Consider the following 23,194-nt stretch of genomic DNA (forward strand, 5'->3'; position numbering starts at 1 on the left):
AACATCTTTATTGGAGTATAATTGCTTTACAATGGTGTGTTAGTTTCTGCTGTATAATAAAGTGAATCAGCTATACGTATACATATATCCCCATATCTCCTCCCTCTTGCGTCTCCCTCCCTCCCACCCTCCCTATCCCACCCCTCTAGGTGGTCCCAAAGCACTGAGCTGATCTCCCCGTGCTATGCGGCTGCTTCCCACTAGCTATCGTTTTTACGTTTGGTAGTGTATATATGTCCATGCCACTCTCTCACTTTGTCCCAGCTTACCCTTCCCCCTCCCCAACTCTTTTTCTCTTGATGCTTTTAGAATCCTCTCTTTTACTTTTGCCATTTTAATTATAATATGTCTTGGTGTGGGTCTGTTTGGGTTCATCTTGTTTGGAACCCTCTGTGCTTTCTGTACCTGGATATCTACTTCCTTCTTTAGGTTTGGGAAGTTTTCAGCCATAACTTCTTAGTACATTTTCAATCCCCTTTTCTCTTTCTTCTCCTTCTGGGAGCCATATTATACGTAGATTGGCATTATCCCATAGGTCTCTTATTTTCAGAACTCTGTGTCTGTTAGACTGAAGAGATCTGTTTCATTGTTCTTTCACGGCAATTCACTTGATCTTTTAATTGGGAGCGGTTCCTCTGCTTCTTTATTTTACTTATATTTCTCTTGCTCTGAGTTTAGGAGAAACAATTATCTACTGTGGTCTTGAAGGGCTGTTTTTGTGTGGGAGTGGCCCTGTGCAACCTGTGTGGGTTTAATAAGTTTTTGGTGCAAGGGCTGTTTTTAGTATGAATGCCCACTATCTCTTTCTTCAGTGTATGCTGGCCATTATCCCCTTGATAGTAGGTGTGACTAGAGCCTGCATTGGATGTTGAGCAAGGCCTTCCTTTTTGCTCTGTGGTTGTCACTGCCTTGTCCAACTGTTCCCTAGTTGTTGGAATAGAAGCCCCCAGATCCGTTTCTGAGCTGAGGTGTAAGGTAGGCAGGACTGGAGCATTCCCACTGGGAGAGGAACCACTGAGTATTCCTCCGCCAGAGCCATCCACTGGTGTGCCTGCTCTGTTGTGTCACCTGTCACCCGTTGTGTGGGATCACAAAGTCCACTGTTGTTGGCACTGCCCTTGGCCCCGCCTCAACCATGGGAATGACGTCAGTAAACCCTGATGTTTCTCAGGCGTTGTTTTCACAAGGCCACCAGTGCAGATCCACTGAAGTCAGGTCCCAGGACTGCAGTAGTCATGCACCTGGACTTGCTGTGGGAGTGAGGCAGCTCAGATCCTGGCTTGGCCCAGCCGCTGCGTGCAAATGCCCACAAAGCCCACAGCTCCTAAGGCCAGACCCATCCCAGCCACAGGAGCACCCATTGTCTGCTTGGATGTCCCACAGGTGCTGAATTTACAAAGCTGGCAGCAGAGGTGTAAATCTGCAGTTCACACAGCTGGGGAAAGATTTCAGCCCTGCTTCATAAGTCATGCGGTCACTGGGGCTCAGTTGTGATTTCAGCCCCACCTCTGCACTTGGGCAACCCACTGGCACCTGCTCCTGGAGCCCGCCAAGGCAGTGGCTGGCATGGGAGCCCACCAAGGCTGTGGCTGGGGTGTGTGGGCCCACCCAGGTGGCAGCTGGGGCATGGAGAAAGAGGCTGCTATGGCGGCCCCACCCCTCCCTTTGCTCACCACTCAACAATGGTGCATCGCTTCTATGGCAGGCCTGGGCTTCTTCTGCAAATAGCCCTGGTTGCAGCCATACCACATTCCAGCCCCTTCAGGCTGTCTCCACACAGGCAACACCAGTCCTCTCTCCAGGTCTCCTCTAAACCCCAAGATTCAGCACCGAGACCCCTCCTATACCAGCAGATTCTTGTCTCAGGTTGTGGCATGCAGGGTGGTGGCATGGACTGTCTATGCAGGTCTCTCTCTGTTCTGCCTGCCACAAACCAGTTGTTTTGCTCTTCTCCAAGCCTCTGTAGCTCCCTTTCTGTCCCAGTTGATCTCCCAGTGAGGGGGCTTCCCAGGGTGCAGGAACCTTTCCTCTTCTACCTCTCCCTCCCAGGGGTGCAGGTCCCATCCTGCTTCCTTCTCCCCCCCCCCCCCCCGTTTCATCCTGCCCAGTTATGTGAAGGTGTTTCCTGTCCTTTCAGGTGTTTGAGGTCTTCTGCTAGTGTTTAGTAGGTATTCTGTGAGAATTATTCCATTTGTAGATATATTTTTGATGTGTTTGGGGAAGGAGATGAGTTTTATATCCTTCTACTATGCCATCTTGATTCCTCTCTCAGTACTGTACTATTTTGATTACTGTAGCTTTGTAGTATAGTCTGAAGTTAGGGAGCATGAAATCTCCAGCTCTGTTCTTTCTCAAGATTATTTTGGCTATTCGAGGTCTTTGTGTTTCCATACAGATTCTAAAATTATTCTAGTTCTGTGAAAAATGCCATTGGTATTTTGGTAGGGATTGCATTGACTCTGTAGATTGCCTTGGGTAGTATGGTCATTTTAACAATATTGATTCTTCCAATCCATGAACATGGTGTGTCTTTCCATCTGTTTATGTCATCTTCAGTTTATTTCATCAGTGTCCTAACAGTTTTCTGGGTACAGTTCTTTTACCTCCTTAGGTAGGTTCATTCCTAGGTATTTTATTCTTTTCAATGCGATGGTCAGTTGGATTGTTTCCTTAATTTTCTTTCTGATAAGTCACTGTTAGTGTATAGAAATGCAGCAGATTTCTGTATGTTAATTTTGTATCTTGCGGGACTTCCCTGGTGGCGCAGTGGTTGAGAGTCCGCCTGCCGATGCAGGGGACACGGGTTCATGCCCCGGTCTGGGAAGATCCCACATGCCACAGAGTGGCTGGGCCCGTGAGCCATGGCTGCTGAGCCTGTGCGTCCGGAGCCTGTGCTCCGCAACGGGAGAGGCCACAGCAGTGAGAGGCCCATGTACCGCAAAAAAAAAAAAAAAAAAAAAAAAAAAAAAAGAATCTGCCTGGCAATGCAGGGGACACAGGTTCGAGCCCTGCTCCAGGAAGATCCCACATGCCATGGAGCAACTAAGCCCATGCGCCACAACTAGTGAGTCTGTGCTCTAGAGCCCGTGTGCCACAACTACTGAAGCCCACTCAGCTAGAACCTGTGCTTTGCAACAAGAGAAACTACTGCAGTGAGAAGCCCACGCACTGCAGCAAAGAGTAGCCCCCGCTAGCTGCAACTAGAGAAAGCCTGTGCACAGCAACGAAGACCCAACGCAGCCAAAAATAAATAAATAAATTCATTAAAAAAAATTATATCTTGCCACTTTACCAAATTCATTGATGAGTTCTAGTGGTTTTTTGGTGGCATCTTCAGGATTTTTCTATGTATAGTGTCATGTCATCTGAAAAGAGTGACAGTTTTACTTCTTCCTTTTCAATTTGGATTCCTTTTCTTGTCTGATTGCTGTGGCTAGGACTTCCAATACTATGCTAAATAAAAGTGGTGAGAATGGGCATCCTTGTCTTGTTCCTGATCCTGGAGGGAATGCATTCAGCTTTTCACCATTGAGTATGATGTTTTTTCACCATTGTGTATGATGTTAGCAGTGGGTTTGTCATATATGGCCTTTATTATGTTGAGGTATGTTCCTTCTATTCCCACTTTCTGGGGTGGGGTTGTCATAAATAGTTGTTGAATTTTGCCAAAAGCTTTTTCTGCATCTATTGAGATGATCATATGGTTTTTATTCTTCAGTTTGTTAATATGGTGTAGCACATTGCTTGATTCACAGATATTGAATCATCCTTGCATCCCTGGGATAAATCCCACTACATCATGGTGTATTGTTGGATTCTGTTTGCGAATCTTTTGTTGAAGATTTTTGCATCTATGTTCATCAGTGATATTGGTGTGTAATTTTCTTTTTTTGTGATATCTTTGTCTGGTTTTGGTATCAGGGTGATGCTTCATAGAATGAGTTTGGAAGTGTTCTTTCCTCTGAAATTTTTTGGAATAGTTTGAGAAGAATAGGTATTAACTCTTCTCTGGATATTTGGTGGAATTCACCTGTGAAGCCATCTGGTCCTGGACTTTTGTTTGTTGGGAGTTTTTTTGTTTGTTTCTGTTTTTTAATTACTTCAATGTCATTACTGGTAATTGGTCTATTCCTATTTTCTGTTTCTTCTTGGTTTAGTCTTGGGAGATTATATATTTCTAGGAATTTGTCCATTTCTTCTAGATTGTTCATTTTATTGGCATATAGGTGTTCGTAGTAGTCTCTTATGATCCTTTGTATTTCCATGGTGTCAGTTGTAACTTGTTTTTCATTTCTGATTTTGGCCCTCTCTCTTTTTTTCTTGATGAGCCTGGCTAAAGGTTTATCAATTTTGTTTATCTTTTCTTTTTTTTTTTTTTTTCAGGCAAGGCTTTATGGGGGCCCCTGCTGCAACAGGGGGGGGCACGAACAAACAAAAGGTTCCCTTGCTTGCTCACTCCCTGAGGGGGGCAGCGAGCTTGTTCCTTATATGGGGTGAGGGCCCAGCTCTTATTGATCTTTTTTATTGTTTTTTTTCTATTTTTTTTAGTCTTTATTTCTAAATGATTAGCGTAAATTTTACCATTCATCTTTATGCAGTGCCAATTTTTAAATGTAAATATAGGCACATTGAACTCATATGTGAAATCACCAAAATGATGCAATTCGTATTTCATAGCTCATATTTACCAGAACGGTGGACATACTGCACGAAACTAATTTGACTGGTTTTATTTCACTTCATGACATGCACACGTTCTCCCAATACTCTGCCTTGGCTTACTGATGAGTGAGGAAGAACTGACAGGAAATGGAACTATCTTTACATTTCCTAGCCCATCATTTTCAGTGCAGTAGTTGGCTGATACAAGGAAGTAACACAAATAGAGTTCCCTGGTCATTTCTGTTTCTTAAAACATCATTGCCTTCTGCATTTGAAGCAAGTTCTGGTTGTAGTGCAAAGTGTGGCCTCTGGGGCTGTCCTAGACATAGCATGCTTATCTTCCATTTGCTTAGAGTCTCACTGAATTCCTCCACGTCATGGGTCCGCTGGGATGCTGTGCTCATGAGGTGGCAAGGAGCAGAGGACACAGACATTGCATATCTCCCCTGCTCGCGCGCATGCTTCTTGTTCCATCAGAACTCGCTTAACAGAGCACAAGTTCAAAAATATTAAGAGTTCGAGATGGCAGTAGCAGAGCTTTAAATCACCTGCTGCACTCTTCCCTACCCTCCATTCTTTGGGCAGCCACTTTCAACTTTCATCCTTTTTAGCTTTTTCTTACCTTATTTACTTTCATATTTCCAAAAAGCCTTCCTAGAGTGCTGTTTCTTGATTTTTCAATTTAGATATTATCAGATGACTTGTACAATAGAAGGTTGGGATTTAACCTCCTTGTGTCACTTCCTGCACATTTGCCCCTGCCATCACATCCCAATATCGTGTTAGCATATCTTTTTTTTTTTTCTTTTTTTGCGGTATGCGGGCCTCTCTCACTGTTGTGGCCTCTCCCGTTGCGGAGCACAGGCTCCAGACGCGCAGGCTCAGCGGCCATGGCTCATGGGCCCAGCCGCTCCGCGGCATGTGGGATCTTCCCGGACCAGGGCACGAACCCGTGTCCCCTGCATCGGCAGGCGGACTCTCAACCACTGCGCCACCAGGGAAGCCCCTGTTAGCATATCTTGATTAAATCCATGTTCAATGTTTTCATTATTAAGGTTGTATAGATAATGCCGAACCAAGCGTTGTAACAAAATGATGTTCTCTTTTTAAGAACCACTTTTTTATTTGCCTAGTTTTCTTTGCTTCTCTAGGTCTTCCGTATCCTCCAACAATTCTACAAAATGTCTCTTAATCCAGTTTTCCAGAAGGCAATCCCTGCCCCATTGTCTAACAGTTTCCTTCTTTCCTGGACACATCCCCCAAAACTTCCCTTTGTCCTTCTGCTCCAGTCTAAACTGGATGCTTTCTGTTGCTCCCCTAAAGTTGTCATGCATGGTCTTTCTGTTTCCTGGATCTCTTGCTTATTACCTTTTCTAGAGGAGTTTACTTCTTCTTTTTTGGTGGAGCATATTCTCAAGTAGCCTTCTGAGAAGGGGTGTATGGAGGTGAATGGTTTGCTTGTCTTAAAATGTTTGCTTGTCTTTATTCTTCCCTCATACCTGACTGATCATTTGATAGCAACTTCTAAGTTAGAAGTCTTTCTCCCTCAGAATTTCAAAGGTGTCTTTCCCTTGTCTTCTAGCTTCCAACACTGCTGTTGACAAGTCTCATACCAGTCTAATTCCCAAACCTTTGTATGTGACCTTTTAAAAAGTCTGGAAACTTTTAGGGTTTTCTCTGTTGCTCTCTTAATATAGAGAATATTCTGTCTGTGTCTCCCTCTCTCTTTTTTTCTCTTGGTGATTTGAACTGTTGCAATTATGTGCCTTGGTCTACTTTTATTCTGGGAGGACACTTGGTAGTCCCTTTTAATCTAAAAATTCATGCCCTTCAGTTCTTGGAAATGTTCTTATTATTTATTTGATAGTCGTCTTGCTTTTATTTTCTCCTTCTGGAACCCTTCATATTCAGCTATCCTCTCCCTTTCTCACTTTTACATTTTTTTACTTTTTTTCATCTTTTTCTGTTTACTGGAAGACATCCTTATATTTACCTTATAACCTTTATCTTATCTTACCTTATCTTTTCTTATCTTTACCTTATAACCCTTCTATTACATTTAAAAATTTTTTCCTATTGTACTTCTGCTTTCCTGAACTGTCTTATTTCGCTAAATACTCCTTTTTATTTTCCTGTTCTAGTTCCATGGGTAGAGTATCTTATCTTTCTGAGGTTATTGTTTATGTGGATTTTTTTTTCTTTTGCTCCCTGCAATATCTTTCTTTCCTTTGAGTTATTTTTTTCAATCTTTCTGTCATGTTATAGGTTTTCTTGAGATGGCATGGCTGTATTCCCTCCGTGGAAGGAGGCACTGGGCTGGCAGTTGGGAGGTCTGTGGACTGGGCCGCACTTTTCCACATCACCGCTGAGGGACTGGTGGGGATGGGGCTGTTTCTTTGGGAGATCTTTAAATGTCAGTATCTAGGGTCATTTTTCTGAGTGATTGTTGCCCCAGAGAGGCATTCTCTAGCCTTTTCCTGGGAAGGTGTAAGTCTGGCTACAGCGTTCTGGCATCCAAATTGGGAAGCAGCTTGGCGGTTATCTCAGCCTCTTCCTCATGTAGACTTTCCTCTGTAGGTCCCTCTGCCTCAGGCCTTCCACTGTGCCTGGTGTTCCTGGACCAGATCTCCTGGATCACCCCGAGAGTGACCCCGGCCCTCTGCCAGGCAGGGAGGTGGCCATCGCCTGGCTACATAGGGTTGGGAAAGGGATCTAGTGGGTCTTACAGACTTTCAGCCAGGCTCTTGTCCTCAGTCTTCCTGGTGCACAGGCCTCCAGGGGTCCCTGGGACCCTGATTCCTGAGCCCTTCCAGTGTCCCACTTCTGGGTAGTTTCTCCCTGCAGGACTGGCTCTCAGCATTCACTGCTGTGGTAAGTCAGCTGCTACTCGATCATCTGCTTTCCAGCTTCTAGAAGTTTTGCCGACATCTTTCATCTGCCGTCGTCACCTCTCTCTTGCCCTTTGTCCTTGTGGATTTATGCCTTGTTTATTCCTTTCCTATCATCTTAGTGGGGCTCTGGAAGGGAGTGGAAATAAATCTGTGTCTGTTCAATGAGCCATATTTTTCTAGAAGTCCATTCACTGGGGCCAGGTTCATTATGGATGTGAGAGCAAGGACTCTGGCCTCTGACAGAAGAGGGATGTCTGGGTGGAGGGTGAGACTAGAAGCAGAGAAGAGTTGAGTTTTTTTTTTTTTTTTTTTTTTTTTTTTTTTTTTTTTTTTTTTTTTTTTTTTTTTTTTTTTTTCTGTTGTTGGTTTTTTTGCACAGCAGCTGCCACATGTCAGGCACTAAACTTTAATTAATTAATTAATTTATTTTTGCTGTGTTGGGTCTTCGTTTCTGTGCGAGGGCTTTCTCTAATTGTGGCAAGCGGGGGCCACTCTTCATCGCGGTGCGCGGGCCTCTCACTGTCGCGGCCTCTCTTGTTGCGGAGCACAGGCTCCAGACGCGCAGGCTCAGTAGTTGTGGCTCACGGGCCCAGTTGCTCCGCGGCATGTGGGATCATTCCCAGACCAGGGCTCGAACCCGTGTCCCCTGCATTGGCAGGCAGATTCTCAACCACTGCGCCACCAGGGAAGCCCCAAGAGTTGAGTTTGATGTTAAGACCCTGGACTCTGGGCCAGGTTTCTACCTGTGTTGGCAGACAAGTTACATTAGCCTTAAGCCTCAAAGACTGGGGATAATGATGGGACTGCCTCCTGGGTGGCCCTGAGGATTCAGTGAGCACACATGTGAAGTGTGTAGCACAACACTGGCCACATGGTTAGCATTCAATGCCTGGTGACCGTTATCACTGCTACCAAGTGACAAGTGATAAGGAGCTGAAGCAGAGAAGTGGCCCGTGCAGGGAAAGCCGGGTAGGAAACTATCCCAAGGGTCTGTCACCTCCCCGACATGGGAGTCAAGAGTGAGAGAAGGGCTGGGAAATCAGAAGAGTAGCCGCCCCTGCAGCACCCTGAGGGCTGTTCCCAGCTGCCCCCACCCAGGGTGCCGCCCAGCCTGACTTCTGTCAGGACAGACAGACAGACAGATGTGTCTCTGTCTTCATTCAGCTGCTGGAATGTGTAAGGGACTTGGCTTGGGGCCTGGGCTGAGGGTGGGAGGAGAGGGTGAAACCCTGAGCCAGCCAGGGCCTCCCGGGGCCTTGGCACCGAGAAGAGCTGGAAGGGGGCGGAAAGAGAGATACAGGCGGCAGATGCAGGGGAGCTGGGCAGGGAGGAAGAGTTCATCTCCCCAAGCGTGGTCGCACTCTCACCTCTCCATCCTGGAGGGTCAGGCAGGAGGGGATCACGAGGCCCAGGACAGGTGCGGGAGGGGGTGCTCAGATGGAGAATGTGGTACCAACCTGTCCTCTAGCCCCTCCGCCCTCCGTCTCCTTGCTGGGGGTGGGACGGAAGATACAGGTCGGGTCCCACCTAGACAGGATGGAGGCCAGAATGAGCAAGATTCACAGAAGGAAGGCGCCAGGTGGAGTCAGGCAGTGTTTCCAGGGCTTGAGGGTGTCTTAGAGGCACTCAGACCACCCCCCCATTCCGCACTGGATGTGACACTCCTCGGCTCCCTGCAAGTAGATGTTTATTAGGCCACACAGACCCAGACACTGGCGAGTCCCACTTGGTCTCAAACTGTGCTCAGGGGGACAGTGGTATAGGAGGTAGTGTCCCTGTCCTCAAGACCCTCACCGTCTGGGGGGCACAGACATGTGACAATTCCGGGTAATTAGCACTGCGGCAGACAGGCCTGTGGGGTTTGTAGGGACCTGGAGAAGGGGGGCAGGGACATCACCTCTGAGAAGGAGCTGCGGAGCTGCCCTCTAAGGACTAATGCAGCACCCTGAGGAAGGTGGGGTGCACAGCGTGGTCCAGGGATGGCAGTGCGGGAGCGTGGGGAGGGATGGAGAATCTTCAAGAGGTGGTGGTGGGGCTGGAGGAAAGCTTCTGGGGCCTGCGGTCATTGGCCAGTCCGAGACGTCAGCCTGAAGAACTTGAAGGGCCTTTCTAGGCTGAGAGCTGCTTTAAGGGACCCTCTGCTCTTTCATAAGGGACCGCTCATTTCTTGAGCTACTACTTGCACCTGGGGCCAGAGAGGGAAGGCCCTGTTCTCTCATGCCTTCGCAGCCAGGATTTCTGGAAGGGGAGAGGCGGGCCTGATCGTGTGTTGGGCCCTTGCCCCCACCATCTGGCGACTCCATGACTAGGCCCCCAGCGGTGGCGAGGGGAGCGGGCACACAGGCCTCTCCCAGATGATGGGCAGCTCTTTGCAGCCCTTGAGGTGGGAGTGACACTTCCGACTGGAGCCACCCGCTGTCTGCTCTGACCCTATGTGGGGTTGCCCAGCCCACTATAATTAGAGCGAGGAGGGGCCCCAAGGGGAAGGGCTGACGTATGTCAGCAGCATGGGGAGCCTGGCAGTAAGCCGACCAGAGGAAGGAAGGGCCAGCTGCCGGCCGCCCGTGTGACTTTTCCCAAGTAGATGCTGCTATTTATACCTCTGTTGCTTGGGATCACATAGGCTGCCTCAGCCTCTTGTAGATGAGGATGTGAAGGCCCAGAGAGGGTAAGAGATGGCCCAAGGCCACACAGCATCTGTAGCAGGGCAGAATTTGGGTTTCCAGTCAGCATCTGAGCCTGAATGTGGCTCTGATTCTGGTGGTGGGTCCTACGAGGACCCTTCAGGCCCCCCAACCTCTCACACACATATAGGATGGCCCTGAGAGGTTGTTGTTGCTCTGGCTGCCCAGCAGCGGGCCGCAGAAGCTTGATTCATGGCATGTCAGCACCGGGTCCTGGCCAGAAAACTGAAGGGCTGGATGTGGCCTGGGACCTGTTGGTGTGGGGCTGAGGCACGTTGGACCGCAGTCAGAGGAGCTCCCTGGCTGGGTCTGAGTCAGAGGAGTGGGTGAACCCCCCAGCTACATCTTGAGTTGTGTCCTGCCAGGCAAAAAGGAGGAGCCCCGGGGCCAGGTTGACCCTTCACCCGCTTCCTCCCCATCTCAGCCGATGCTCTGCCCCAGGGTGCAGGCCCAGGGAGCCCCCAGGCTGAAGCCAGCAATCGGAAGACTCCTTTCTCCCTGCCAGGCCTCAGCTGCCATGATTTAGGACTTCTGTTTGCAGTGAAGTGTTTGAGGCAGGCTCACGATCAGATGTGAGGAGCTCTGCACCAAAGGCAGCCTAGCAAGTGGACACTTGCTAGGCATCACATCCATACCTGGCCTGGCATCACATCCTGACCAGCACTGCCCTCCCACATGACCCAGGGCAAGTGACGCACTGCCCTGGGCCCTGAAAGTGGAAGGAGATGGTGGTAGAGTTTTCTGCTTGAGGGGTTGTGAGAGGCGGATGAGAGAGCGCCTGCTCAGCACCCAGGGCCAGCCTGGCCTGCAGCGATCCGGGACAGACGGCTGGGTCCCACACCTGCTCATTCGCCCGATGCCCATTTTACAGGGTCCATTTCTAGCTAACACAGGTGGACCAGGTGATTCTGGGTGGGGAGGGGCCCCCAGGGTCCTCAGCAGGCATCTGGTCACTGAGGCTTTGTTCCCTGAAGCTCTGGTGGAGCCCGGGCCCTGCCACCAGCCAGGGAACTTGGGAGACCACATGGACCACCCACCCTGGCCTGCGCTCGCAGCTCCCAGACCTCTGCCTCTGAAATTTGGACTCCCAGATCCCAGTGGCTGACTACCCCCAGCCTTTCCTCACACGGGCCTACAAATTGGCCTATTTCTCGGCCTCTCCCTGGCCCGTAGTGTCTCCTCCTTCCCTCCTGGCCAGACCCCAGCATCCATCACCTCTGCCTTTCTTTCCTGTGCCTCCCTCAGTCCTAACCAGGACCCTTTGCTCATCCTGGCTCCCCGACCTGGCACCAGCCACCCTCAAGCCTCCCAGGCTGGAAAACTGGGGGGTTTCTGCCTCCCCCTACCCTGCTTAGCCTGGGACCCCAAGTCCCACAGGTCCTGCCTCCCTCCTGCCGCTGCCAGGGAGTCCTGGCGGGAGATGGACAGGAATAAATAAGGGAGTGACACAGGCTGGCAGACACTGGGCTCTCTCCCAGGTTGGCGGCCGGACAGAGGGCAGCCTTCAGGCCTTGGTCCTCCCACAGATGACCCTAGGTCTCAGCCCAGGGCGGGGCCATCAGAGGCCTGCTATTGTATCAGCTGTGATGTGATGCTCTCCAGATCGTGGACTGAGGGGTGGAGGCTGCAGGAGCTCTGAGCAGGCTTAGTGGTCCAGGAGGCTTCAGAGGGAAGGGCCTTTCGACTGGATCTTGGGGAAAGAGGCTTCACCAGTGGAGGAGTGGGGAGAGTGTCGTGGGTGGAAGGAATAGTTTGTGGAGAGGCCTGGCACTGGGGAGCGGGGACTAGCCAGCTGGAGTGCCCTGGAGATGGATGGGAGAGACTGGGAGGGTCTTTCATGCTAGCTTAGGTCAAAGAATAGGATAGGTGAGCAAGGAGGCTGGAGTTTTCCTGTAAGTTTAGGGCTTTAAGCCCCTTCCCACCTTCCCTGCACAACTGGTCTGGTGCGGCCTCCCTGATGGGTCTCTCAGGCTGCCCCCTCTGCCCCAGAGGACAGGTGGCCCCTCACTACATACTCCTGTCCCATCTCTGCAGCCGTGGGTGGGGCCTCTGCCTGGATGACTCTCCCACCAAGGATGTCATCGACTTCCCTTCGATACTACCTGGCGTCCTCTATGACGTGGGCCACCAGTGTCGCCTCCAGTATGGGGCCTACTCTGCCTTCTGTGATGACATGGACGTGAGTGTGGGGCCTGTGTGGACACGGGGGAGGAGGGCAGCCCTCAGCAACCTGCAGACCCCACCCAGCCTGGGCTCGGCCCACACGTGATGCCCACGAGACACAAAGTGGCCTGTGGGAGAGGCCTAGGGTTGGGCGGCTATAGACCCAGGTCTGCATTCTGGGTGGACCATTTACCAACCATGGGACTTTGGGCAAGGCCCTCACCTGCTGGAGCTGGATCATAAGAGGTAAAATAAAGCCTCTCCTGCGGGGTCCTGGGAAGATCGCCCAAAGTGATGGCCTTGGGCATGTCAGAGACCCTGCAGCTTCTAACCAGGGTGTTTCCAGACGGGTAGGCTGGGGCTGGGAGAGGTGTGGGTGAGCTGGGGACTGCCCTGAGCCACAAACCCGAGCCTGGGGCCCCAGCCCAGGACCCGTCACACCACCTGGTCCGGGAAGACAAGAGGGGGTTCCAGCTATAGGTCCCCACCATGTGCCAGCCCCAAGGAGGGATTCCCAGGGGACTCGTGGGGGTGGTGAGGGGGCAGGGCAGGTGGTGGTGCCGATGAGGAGGTGAGGGTATGGCCCTTGCCCTCCTTCTTGCAGAATGTCTGCCACACGCTCTGGTGCTCCGTGGGAACCACCTGTCACTCCAAGCTGGATGCAGCTGTGGATGGTACCAGGTGTGGGGAGAGCAAGGTAGGGGTTCGCCAGTCCAGCTGCGGAGGGGGTGAGAGGTGAGACTCCCTGCTGTGTCCGTGCTCTGGGGTCGGCCTTGGCCCACAGACCTGCTCATGCCCTTAGCAGAACCCCAGCCCTCTCTGGCCCAAGTCCCCGCCTGCAGAATGGAGGCTTTGGGGCAGAGCTTGACTGGGCAATTCTCCAAAGTGCCTTCAGCTCAGAAGAGTCAGCATGTGGACTCTTACTTTATTCCTTGCTCGGCTCCAGCATGGGGCCCAGGTGTTGGGCGACTGGAAGGGGGCCTCCCCCAGCCCTTAGGTCCTTCCCCTCTGGGCCTTTCCAGGCCTTCCACCCACCTTGTTCTCACTAGGGTGAGGAGCTTGGAGTGGGCTTGCTCTACCTCTGTCTGTCTCGGTAGTGGTGTCTGAATGGGGAGTGCGTTCCCATGGGCTTCCGGCCCGAGGCCGTGGACGGTGGCTGGTCTGGCTGGAGCGCCTGGTCCGTCTGCTCCCGGAGCTGTGGCGTGGGCGTGCAGAGTGCAGAGCGGCAGTGCACACAGCCTGCGTGAGTGCGGGGCCAGGGCTGCCGGGGCAGGTGGGATGGGGCGCCCTGAGCAGAGTCAGCGATTGCAGGGACACTGGCTCGTCCCAGCCTCCCACTTGCAGAAGCATCCCCATGTAGGCCAAGCCTGGAGTGTCCAGAGCCACCTCGGGTCGCTTCTAGGAGTGCCCCGGAGGCTGTTGAGTCGCCACTGCTGACCGCATTGCAGAGAGGGAAACACCAAGGCCCAGAGACTGGAGGGACTCATCAGAGGCCACACAACAAAGCAGCAGCTGGTGGGAGGGAAGCAGGGCGGACAGTGGCTAAGAGCTTAGACCCTGAACCTTAGACGGACCAGCGTTCAAATTCCCTCTCCCCCACTTCTCTGGGCCTCAGTTTCCAGAGAAAGTATATGATGGGGCAGCAGCAGTGCCCATCTGGTAGAGGATAAATGCAGGTAAAGCCCTGCAGCTAGTTCGTAGTAAGTGCTCAGTAAATAGAGCCACTTAGTGGCATTTGAGGTACAAGTGGGTCCGAGATGGGACTGGGGACAGCTGGGAGAATTGGTCAGCCTGGGAGGGGTGCTGTGTGACCTGGGGTGAGTGACTTCATCTCTCCGGGCCTCAGTTTCCCCATCTAAGAGTGGTGAGGTGAAGATTCAGGGAGATGCAGAGAGGCCAGCTGTACTGTAGACTGAGGGGCTGCCCGGCGCCTTTGGATGAGCCCAATTCACTAGGCTGCCCCAGGGTGGGCATGGGATTCAGAGCCAGGTCCTTCTAGGGCCCCGTGCTTATACCCGACCCTGCCTCCGGGCCTCTAGGTCTGAGCTGGGTTGGGAGCAGATGGGGTGGGGTTAAGGTTCAGGCTCTATGCTGGGGGCATACCTCTCAGCTGGGCCAGGACCAAGGGGGCTTCCTTTTGACCTGGGCTGGGGTGCTGCCACCAGGAACACGTTTGCTGACATATGGGCTGTCAGGACTCTGGGTCCCACGGGCTGGAGACTTGGAGTAGCCCCTTCAGCTAGTGCCAGTCATGTCTGCAGCTTGGCCCAGCCTCTGAAAAACCCTCTGCAGAGGCAGCCCCAGTCCCATTTTATAGATGAGGATTCTGAGGCCCAGAGGGGTCCAGAGACTTGGCCAAGGTCACACAGCAGGTTAGGGGCAGAGCCCAGGCTTCCTGCTGCCACCTCCCCTGAGATGCTTTCAAACAGGGAGCTTGTGTCTGGACCAGAGTGTGGGCGACCCACAGGGAGAGCAGCGTGAACAGAGGTGGACGGCGGGAATCTCTGGGTGTTAGGGGTGCAGGAGGAGCCGCTGGCTCCGAGGGCCCACTTCTGGATCCGGGTGTGCAGTCGGCACTCACTGTCCCCCACCCCACTCTCCCCACAGGCCCAAATACAAGGGCAGATACTGCGTGGGTGAACGGAAGCGCTTTCGCCTGTGCAACCTGCAGGCCTGCCCCGCCGGCCGCCCCTCTTTCCGCCAAGTCCAGTGCAGCCACTTTGACGCTATGCTCTACAAGGGCCAGCTGCATACGTGGGTGCCCGTGGTCAATGATGGTGAGTCCTATTGCCCACAGGGACACTGAGGCCTGGAAGGGCAGAGATCCAAGGGCCAAGGTTGCCCAGTGATGCAGGCACTGTCTGCTGGGGCTGCTGCTCCCTCCTGGCTCCCGTGGACAGCCTTGCAGATACTACCAGCCCAGTGGAGCCCCCAGCCCGCCACGGATGGGTGTCGTGGAGGCGGTCTTCCCGGTGGCCTCCGTGACTCCTGCCCTGCCCTGGTTGTCCCTCATGGCTCCTCTGTTTGGGCCCCCAGTGAACCCCTGCGAGCTGCACTGCCGGCCCTCGAATGAGTACTTTGCTGAGAAGCTGCGAGACGCTGTGATCGATGGCACCCCCTGCTACCAGGACCAGGCCAGCCGTGACCTCTGCATCAACGGCATCTGCAAGGTGTGCCCAGCTAGGAAGAGAGTCTCCAGCACTGCCCTCCCCAACCCCCTGGCAGGTCTCCTCTGGCTTCCTCCTGCTTCCCTCTGGCCACCCTCCCCAGGCTGTACCATTGGGCTTCCCCGCTCTGCCAGTGAAGCCCTTTGATGGTCTGCCATCGCCTCTCAGCAAAGCCTCCCCGCTCCTCCTGGGACTGGAGCCCCCATATCATCGGGCCTCACCCCCAGGCTCTGCCTCTGCACCACGGCCTACCCGCCATGGCTTCTGAATGCTTGCTTTCGTACTGGGCCAGCCCCGGCCCGGAAACCAGAGCTCAGGTGGTAGCTCGACCTCCTGCTGGCTGGATGACCCCCAGCAGTGGCTTCCTCTGCGATAGTAGAAAGGGGACTGTCCGTCCATGTAGCCACGTCACAGGGTTAAATGCAGTCATTTAACAGGGCATTGCAGGGCCGTGCAGGCCTCAGGGCCTGGCAGAGAAAGCGTCAGTGTTTGCTGACAATACTTAGACTTATTTCCAGCAGTATCAGTGCCACTCCCCCTGCCCATGTGCTCAGCACTTTCTTTCCCCTGCTCCTGGGAAGGGAAGCCTCTGGGCGTAGAGGCCTGGGCTCTGGGGAGGACCAGCAGGGAACGCTGATTCCTGTTTCGGGGAAATTCCTGTCCACGCTGGTCAGGAGCGCGGGTGTGCCAGCTCCCCCTGCCTGCTGTGGCCTTTTACAAAGCTTCTCCCGTCTCTTGTCTCATGCGTTCTCACAGCACACCTTCACAGTGCAGGTGGTTCTCCCTGTTTCACATCTGAGGAAGCTGAGGCCCAGAGAGGTCGAGGGGTTTATGTGGGGTCAGAGGGCACAGCTGTGGTGAGGCCCCCGCTCCCTGCTCTGAGCTCTCTCCTCCCCACCCTGGCAGGCCCCCGAGGCTGGTGCCAGAGAGGGCTCGCCGCCAGTGGCCCAGCACCAGGGGTCTCCCCTCCCCATGTGTTGCAGAATGTGGGCTGCGACTTCGAGATTGACTCGGGTGCCATCGAGGACCGCTGTGGCGTGTGCCACGGCAACGGCTCCACCTGTCACACCGTGAGCGGGACCTTCGAGGAGGCTGAGGGCCTGGGTATGGGTGGGACCGCTGGTGGGGGGCAGGGCACTCTTGACCTGGTGACCCTTCCTTGTCTCCCTTGAGCCCTGCCCACGGCCCCCATGGCCAGAGATGGGAAGCAGGGAAGCTGCCTTGCTGGGTCTAGGATCCTGGCAGGAGTCAGGGCACCCAGGCCCAAGTGCAGAGACCTGCCTTCACAGGGAGTCCTCCTGCCCCAGGGACCCCAGCCTGGGCTTATCAGGCTTATGAGTGGCCTTAGGAAGCTTTAGAGACCCCCCAGCTGCACTCACTTGCCTCAGGGCCTGTTTTGCATCCATTGCTTAAGTGCCAACTGTGTGCTAGGTGAGGGAGACACAGAGGTGAAGAGCTTACAGTCTCACCTTTTAGTGTGACAGATGCAGTGGGGGGAGGCCCAGAGGGCTGTGAGAGCTCTGAGGAAGAAGGTCCTGACACGGGGAGGTCAGGGAAGACTTCCTGTAGGAAGTGCAAGTTGAGCTGAATCACAAAAGACAGACGAGATGGGGAAAAGCATTACACGTGGAGGAAAGAGCTTGTGCCCAACAAAGCCTGGAGGCAAGAAAGAGCGTGCTCTGTCTGGGGACCTATCTATAAGAAAGGCGGGGATGCCATAAGGCTTTGAATGCTAGGCCAAGAAGCTTAGATTTCAGCCCCAGAGATGCAGTCCAGTGTGGTGGTTAAAGCTCAGACCTCACAGCTTGATTCACATCCCAGCAGAACCCTGGTGCAAGTTAGGTAAGCTCTCTGTGCCTCAATGTCCTCATGTGTAAAATGGGGATAACAGTAGTACCTATGACATAGGGTTGTTACACCCGTAGAGTCCTCAGGGTAATGCCAGGCACATGATGGGTACTACTTAGTGAAAGAACAAAAACAGGCTGTATAGGTGTGAGGAGGATATCCCAGGGGAAAGGCCCAGTCAATTGGGGTTTTTAGAAAGGTTATGCTGGCCCCAGGTATAGGGGATAGGCCCAGCCTTGTGACAGGGAGACCAGCTAAGGTTTCCCAGAGAAGGGTGGTGGGGATGGGTCAGGGGGTAGGATTTGAGCCCTTCTGAGGCTTTGGTGATCTGGGACAGATCTAAGCGGGGAACCCAGAATCTTAACGGTGGAATCTTTGGCATCGGCAGTCAGGGGCAAGTGGAAAGAGGGGTGAGGGCGGGCAACAGCTAACCCTCCTACCTCTTTTCACAACCTGTGCACAATCCCTGGCCAACAGGGTATGTGGACGTGGGACTGATCCCAGCCGGTGCTCGCGAGATCCGCATCGAGGAGGTGGCCGAGGCCGCCAACTTCCTGGCCCTGCGCAGCGAGGACCCGGATAAGTACTTCCTCAACGGTGGGTGGACCATCCAGTGGAACGGGGACTACCAGGTGGCGGGGACCACCTTCACATATGCGCGCACAGGCAACTGGGAGAACCTCACGTCCCCGGGTCCCACCGACGAGCCTGTCTGGATCCAGGTGACTGCCTCCTGGGGCCCTGGCTGGGGAGGAGCAGAGGTGGAATCCGAGGCTCCCAGCCGCATGGCAGGAGCGAGCCCTGGGGCAGTCACAGCCCGGCTCCGGGCCTGGCCCTACTGCTGGGGCCTCTGCCTCGGTTTCCCCATCTCTAGAATGGCTCCATGGTATAGCCCCAGGTCGCAGAGGTGGCTGAGGTCGGCTCCTTTAGGGTGGGTGGCAGGTCTGGGCAGAGGGAGAGGACACCTCATGCTCACGTGGGCCCCCCTCTGCCTGCCCCAGCTCCTGTTCCAGGAGAGCAACCCTGGGGTGCGCTACGAGTACGTCATCCACAGGGAGGCGGATGGCCATGGCCAGATCCAGCCGCCTGAGTTCTCCTGGCACTATGGGCCCTGGACCAAGTGCACAGTCACCTGTGGCACAGGTGAGGAGAGCAGTGGGCACAGCTACTGCCCAGCAGGGCCTTTGTCTCTGGGCACTGATGCCTGGCTTTAGCATCTGGCTCATTGCTTATTTGCTAGGCTGCTGTGAACTTGGAATGCTGCTTCTGGGCCTCAGTTCCCCCATCTATATAATGGGGCGAGCAATGGCCCCATCTCATAGGTCCACTGGGAGAGTAAACAAGGTGAGGCAGGCACAGCACGTGGCGCTTGGAGAGCGCTCAGTGTGTCTCCCCCCGAGAGGCACCAGCTGCCTCTCCCTCTTCTCACTGCTCAGCTCTGGCAGGTCGTGTGCCCGTGGTTCTGCCCCATACCTGGGATCTGACCCCTTCATCCTCCCAAATCTCCCCTTACCTCCATCTCTGTCAGGATAAGCTCCTCCCTCTCCTCGAGCTGCTGCCACAGACAGGCTTCCCCGGGCCCCCCTCCTCCTCCTCGGTGCCCTCCCACCCTTCCTGGGAGGCCCAGAGCCTGACACTCCTGGGCTGCTGGCCCAGGAGGGCTTCCCCAGTGAGAAGGGGGTGGGGGGGGGGAGGGAGAGGAGGAGGAGGGGCAGGGGAGAGAAAGAAGTGGGGGAGGAGGATGGAGTAGGACAGGGGCAGGGAGGGGGGAGCTGGGACATGACAAGGATCTCCCTGCCCAAACTCTGAGCCTCCTATAGCCCAATGGCCTATTCACCACATTTACTTATTCCTTTAAACTCTTTATAAAATGTGTAACAATTTGACTAACTCTCACTCTCCCCTCCCTGTGGCTTCTTCAGTCTCCCTCCCCCTCCCCCTCCCCCTCAGCGTCCAGGGGTCTCAGTATCAGGACTCTGGGACAGAGACATTTGAACATTCCTTGAAATGCTATTATGATGACAAATGAACACTGACCCACTAAAGCTGGGCAGGAATCTTCAAAAGCTATTGAAAGCATCCGACCCCATATGAGTTAAAGTTACAAATGTGAAAACAAATACATTTGATGAACCAGACACTGGGGAATTGTCTTTCAGCAAATCGGTGGCTTCCCACTTGGACAGAATAGGAATGTGTTGAGTGGCAAGTGGCAGGATCCTGATGAGTGGTAGCTGCAGCAGATAAGGGTTTATTTGTCTTCAGCAGTAAGAACCCCCAGGGAGGGTGCATAGTCCAAGCCGGCTGGATGGCCTGCCATGTTTTTAGGGACCACTCGCAGCCCCGCCTTCCCCTCATGTGTGTCACAAGATGGCACCCTTTGCCCAGGCTTCTTGCTGGCAAGAAGAAGGGGCAAAGGACTGACTCTCGGGAAGGACTTGTGTCTTTTTCTCCCTGGCACGACTGTGTCCCAGACCCCCTAGGTGCATGGGAACTACAGTGGGGAGTGTTTTCAGCAGGTCCCACTGTTACCTTGAACAAACCCTGCGTTCTATTAGGAAGGAATGAGGCGGGTGGAGGGGAGACTGGAGGCTCAGGGCAGGGGTGAGTCCCCCTTCTGTGCCATAGGGGGAGCAGGGTGAAGGCAGAGCCCGTTGGAGTTGGTCCTGCCGCTGGGCCTCAGCGGGCGGTGTGGGGTGCGTGTGGAAAGGGAAGAGCACGGCTCTGCAAGGGCGCAGAGAGCCGCAATGGCAGGGGGAGTGAAGGCCAGGAACTGCGACAAAGCGAGCGCCGGGGCAGGGGGTGGGGAGCGCTGTGAGCTGGAGAGGAATGCCTGACTGGGAGGTCTGATGGATTTCTCCTCCAGAATTTCTGGGCACTGATCCTGTTGGGAGGAGTGTAGACACTGGAGGTGGTGCTAGGCCGTGGTTGGATTTGGCACTGGTTGCGCTCTTACCACGTGCCAGGCATGGGCTGAGCCTGCACGTCCGTGAGCACGTTATCCTCACACCTGGCCTTCAAGGCAGGTGTTATCGTTACCCCCACTAACAGATGAAGACAGTGAGGTTCAGAGGGGCCAAGTGAGCTGCCCAGGCCTCCCAGCTAGGAAGCTGTGGGGCTAGAGCCCCTGCCCACTGAACCTGCACACTGCTGCCTCCCTAGGGGTGGGGGTGACGGCCAGGAGGACAGTGAGGAGGGGGCAGTGGGGGCCTGCCTTCAACCTGACAGAGGCAGTGAGGCCCTGTTCTGGAAGGGATCTGAGCAGAGTGGGGTATAGCTGTGTCTCTGGGTGCAGCATGGCTCAGGCAGGGGGCGCCCTGAGTGCCAGGCCCAGGCTGAGCCCCCATGGCCTCCCAGGGATGCAGAGGCAGAGCGTGCGCTGCATGGAGCGGCAGGCGGGGCCCGTGGACGAGAGGCACTGTGAGCCCCTGGGCCGGCCCGATGACCGTCAGAGGAAGTGCAGCGAGGAGCCCTGCCCCGCCCGGTGAGCCCACCAGGCGCCTGACTCCCAGTGTCCCTCATCAGGGCGCCCCTGGGAGGAGCAGAGGGAGCTGGGCTCTTAGCCTTCCTTCCCAAGGCTGAAGCCCCAGCCCCTGGTTGCCCGTGACCTCAGCCTGGGCCTGGGTTCCCCCGCAGTAGCCAGCATCAGCCAGGGACATGCCTGATCGCTCGTGCTTGGGTCTTGCCCAGGTCCCCCAGGGGTGAAGGTGGCAGGAGCAAAGGGGACTGTGCCCTGTCACTGGGCTTTGGGGGCCAGGGGGCCATCCCAGGCTTGGAGCTCTGGGGACTCGTCCCCTGGGCTTAGGCCCGACCCTCCCTGAACCCTGAGTGCCTGGGAGACCAGGTGGCTGCATGCTGATGCTGCCCTTGTGCCCCCCACAGGTGGTGGGCAGGTGAGTGGCAGCTGTGCTCCAGCTCCTGCGGGCCTGGGGGGCTCTCCCGCCGGGCTGTGCTCTGCATCCACAGCGTGGGGCTGGATGAGCAGAGCGCCCTGGAGCCACCTGCCTGTGAACACTTGCCCCGGCCCCCTGCCGAAACCCCTTGCAACCGCGATGTGCCCTGTCCGGCCACCTGGGCTGTGGGGAACTGGTCTGAGGTGAGCAGCACGATGGGAGGGGGCGGGAGGGGGCCCGCCCCCAGCTCTGCCGTTGGTCTTGGGCTACAGGGAGGCAGAGACAGCCTTTGGGGAGCCCTTACTGCTGGCACCGTGGTGGGAGGGGCCTGGGGCATTCCAGGTCCGGCCCCATCCCCAAAGCCTCAGGGGCTGGGATGCCCTGGCCAGCCATGGCCACAAGTCATGGTCTCGAGCTGGTCAGGGCGAGAGAGGGCTGGCTGGGGCCCTGTACACTGACACTGAGCAGTGAGCAGGGTACCTTGCCAGGCCCCAGCTTCCCCTGGCCCTGAGCCCCTCACCCTGGCCTTCCCTTTAGTGCTCTGTGTCATGTGGCCCAGGCAGTCAGCACCGAAGCATCCTCTGCACCAATGACACTGGTGTCCCCTGCGCTGAGGACCAGCGGCCAGCAAGCGAGGCCGCCTGCCTTCTGCCGCCCTGCCCGAGGGCCCTGGACGTGCTGGGCCCCGAAGGCTCAGGCAGCGGCTCCTCCAGCCGCGAGCTCTTCAATGAGGTCGACTTCATTCCTCACCGCCCAGCCCCACGCCCTCCGCCCCCCTCATCAGCCGAGCCGGCTGGCATGGGCAATGCCATTGGGGAGGAGGACCCTGAGCTGGGCCCGCCGGGGCCCGTGTTCGTTGACGACTTCTACTACGACTACAATTTCATTAACTTCCATGAGAACCTGTCCTACGGGCCCTTCGAGGAGCCTGGCGCAGACCTGGCGGGCACAGGGGATTGGATGCCCCCACCCCTGAGCAGTGCTGCTGAGCCTCCTGTGGGCACCCCCATGCCTACCACAGAGCCTTCTGAGCCTGAGGATGAGGAGGCACTGGGAGATTGGTCTCCTGCTCCTTGGCCCAGCCAGGCTGGCCGTTCCCCACCCCCACCCTCGGAGCAGACCCCTGGGAACTCCTTGGTCAATTTCTTATTTGAGGAAGATGCCCCCATGGGAGCCCCAGACCTTGGGCTCCCCAGCTTGCCTTGGCCCCCGACTGCAGTCAGCGTGGAGACGCCTGCCGCCCCTGGGAGCCAGAACAACCTCCTGGGAGGCGGGGACAGCCACAGCCAGCCGCCGCCTCCCTGGTGGGAGAGGACCAATGAGGTTTCCGAGGACAGCGAGGAAGCCTTGGGCCGCAGAGTGCCCCAAAGACCCAGCCCCACACTGCCCCCCTCGTCCCCCATCAGCACCTCCCACTCCTCTCCTAGTCCCGACACAGTAGAGCTGTGGACGAGTGGCACCTTGGCCTGGGAACCAGCACTGGAGGGTGGCCCGGGGCCTGTGGACAGTGAGCTGTGGCCCACCGTTGGGGGCGCTCCTCCCACAGCCGATCTGCCAGACACTCAGGGTACAGACAGCGCCCTGGAGCCCGGGACTCCCACCCTTCCAACCCCAGGCCTGGCTCTACGGGACCTGCAGACCCTGGCGATGCCGGGAACCTTCCTTCTGAAGGCTCCGACCGGCCTAGGGCACGTGCCTTGGGTGACTGCCCTGAGCCTGGGGCCCTTGGGCCAGCCTGAGTCCCCCAGCCCTGAGACGCCCCCAAGCCCTGTGCTGCTGTCCATACCAGCTCAGGACAGTCCGGCCAACGGCAGCCGAGCCCCTGGGCCTCTGGACCCCAGCCCACCAGAGGAGGGGCCCCCCGTAGACCTGCTGCCCGTCAGGAA

At 55.3% G+C, this 23,194-nt stretch overlaps 1 protein-coding gene across 1 annotated transcript in view; it reads left to right on the forward strand.

Annotated features, from left to right (window-relative positions):
- ADAMTS7 (ADAM metallopeptidase with thrombospondin type 1 motif 7) overlaps positions 1 to 23,194 on the forward strand; it is a 58,344-nt gene that overhangs the window by 29,084 nt on the left and 6,066 nt on the right. Inside the window, exons 9-19 of the mRNA XM_007470031.1 lie at positions 12,272 to 12,416; positions 13,005 to 13,097; positions 13,498 to 13,643; positions 15,008 to 15,177; positions 15,437 to 15,570; positions 16,551 to 16,671; positions 17,893 to 18,137; positions 18,417 to 18,558; positions 20,773 to 20,899; positions 21,298 to 21,511; positions 21,846 to 23,190. Of these exons, the coding sequence (XP_007470093.1) occupies positions 12,272 to 12,416; positions 13,005 to 13,097; positions 13,498 to 13,643; positions 15,008 to 15,177; positions 15,437 to 15,570; positions 16,551 to 16,671; positions 17,893 to 18,137; positions 18,417 to 18,558; positions 20,773 to 20,899; positions 21,298 to 21,511; positions 21,846 to 23,190 (2,882 nt within the window). The remainder of the gene's footprint in view (positions 1 to 12,271; positions 12,417 to 13,004; positions 13,098 to 13,497; positions 13,644 to 15,007; positions 15,178 to 15,436; positions 15,571 to 16,550; positions 16,672 to 17,892; positions 18,138 to 18,416; positions 18,559 to 20,772; positions 20,900 to 21,297; positions 21,512 to 21,845; positions 23,191 to 23,194) is intronic.

This window comes from Lipotes vexillifer, unplaced genomic scaffold (genome assembly GCF_000442215.2).
Source record: "Lipotes vexillifer unplaced genomic scaffold, Lipotes_vexillifer_v1.1 scaffold1484, whole genome shotgun sequence".
Classification (NCBI taxonomy): Eukaryota; Metazoa; Chordata; class Mammalia; order Artiodactyla; family Lipotidae; genus Lipotes; species Lipotes vexillifer.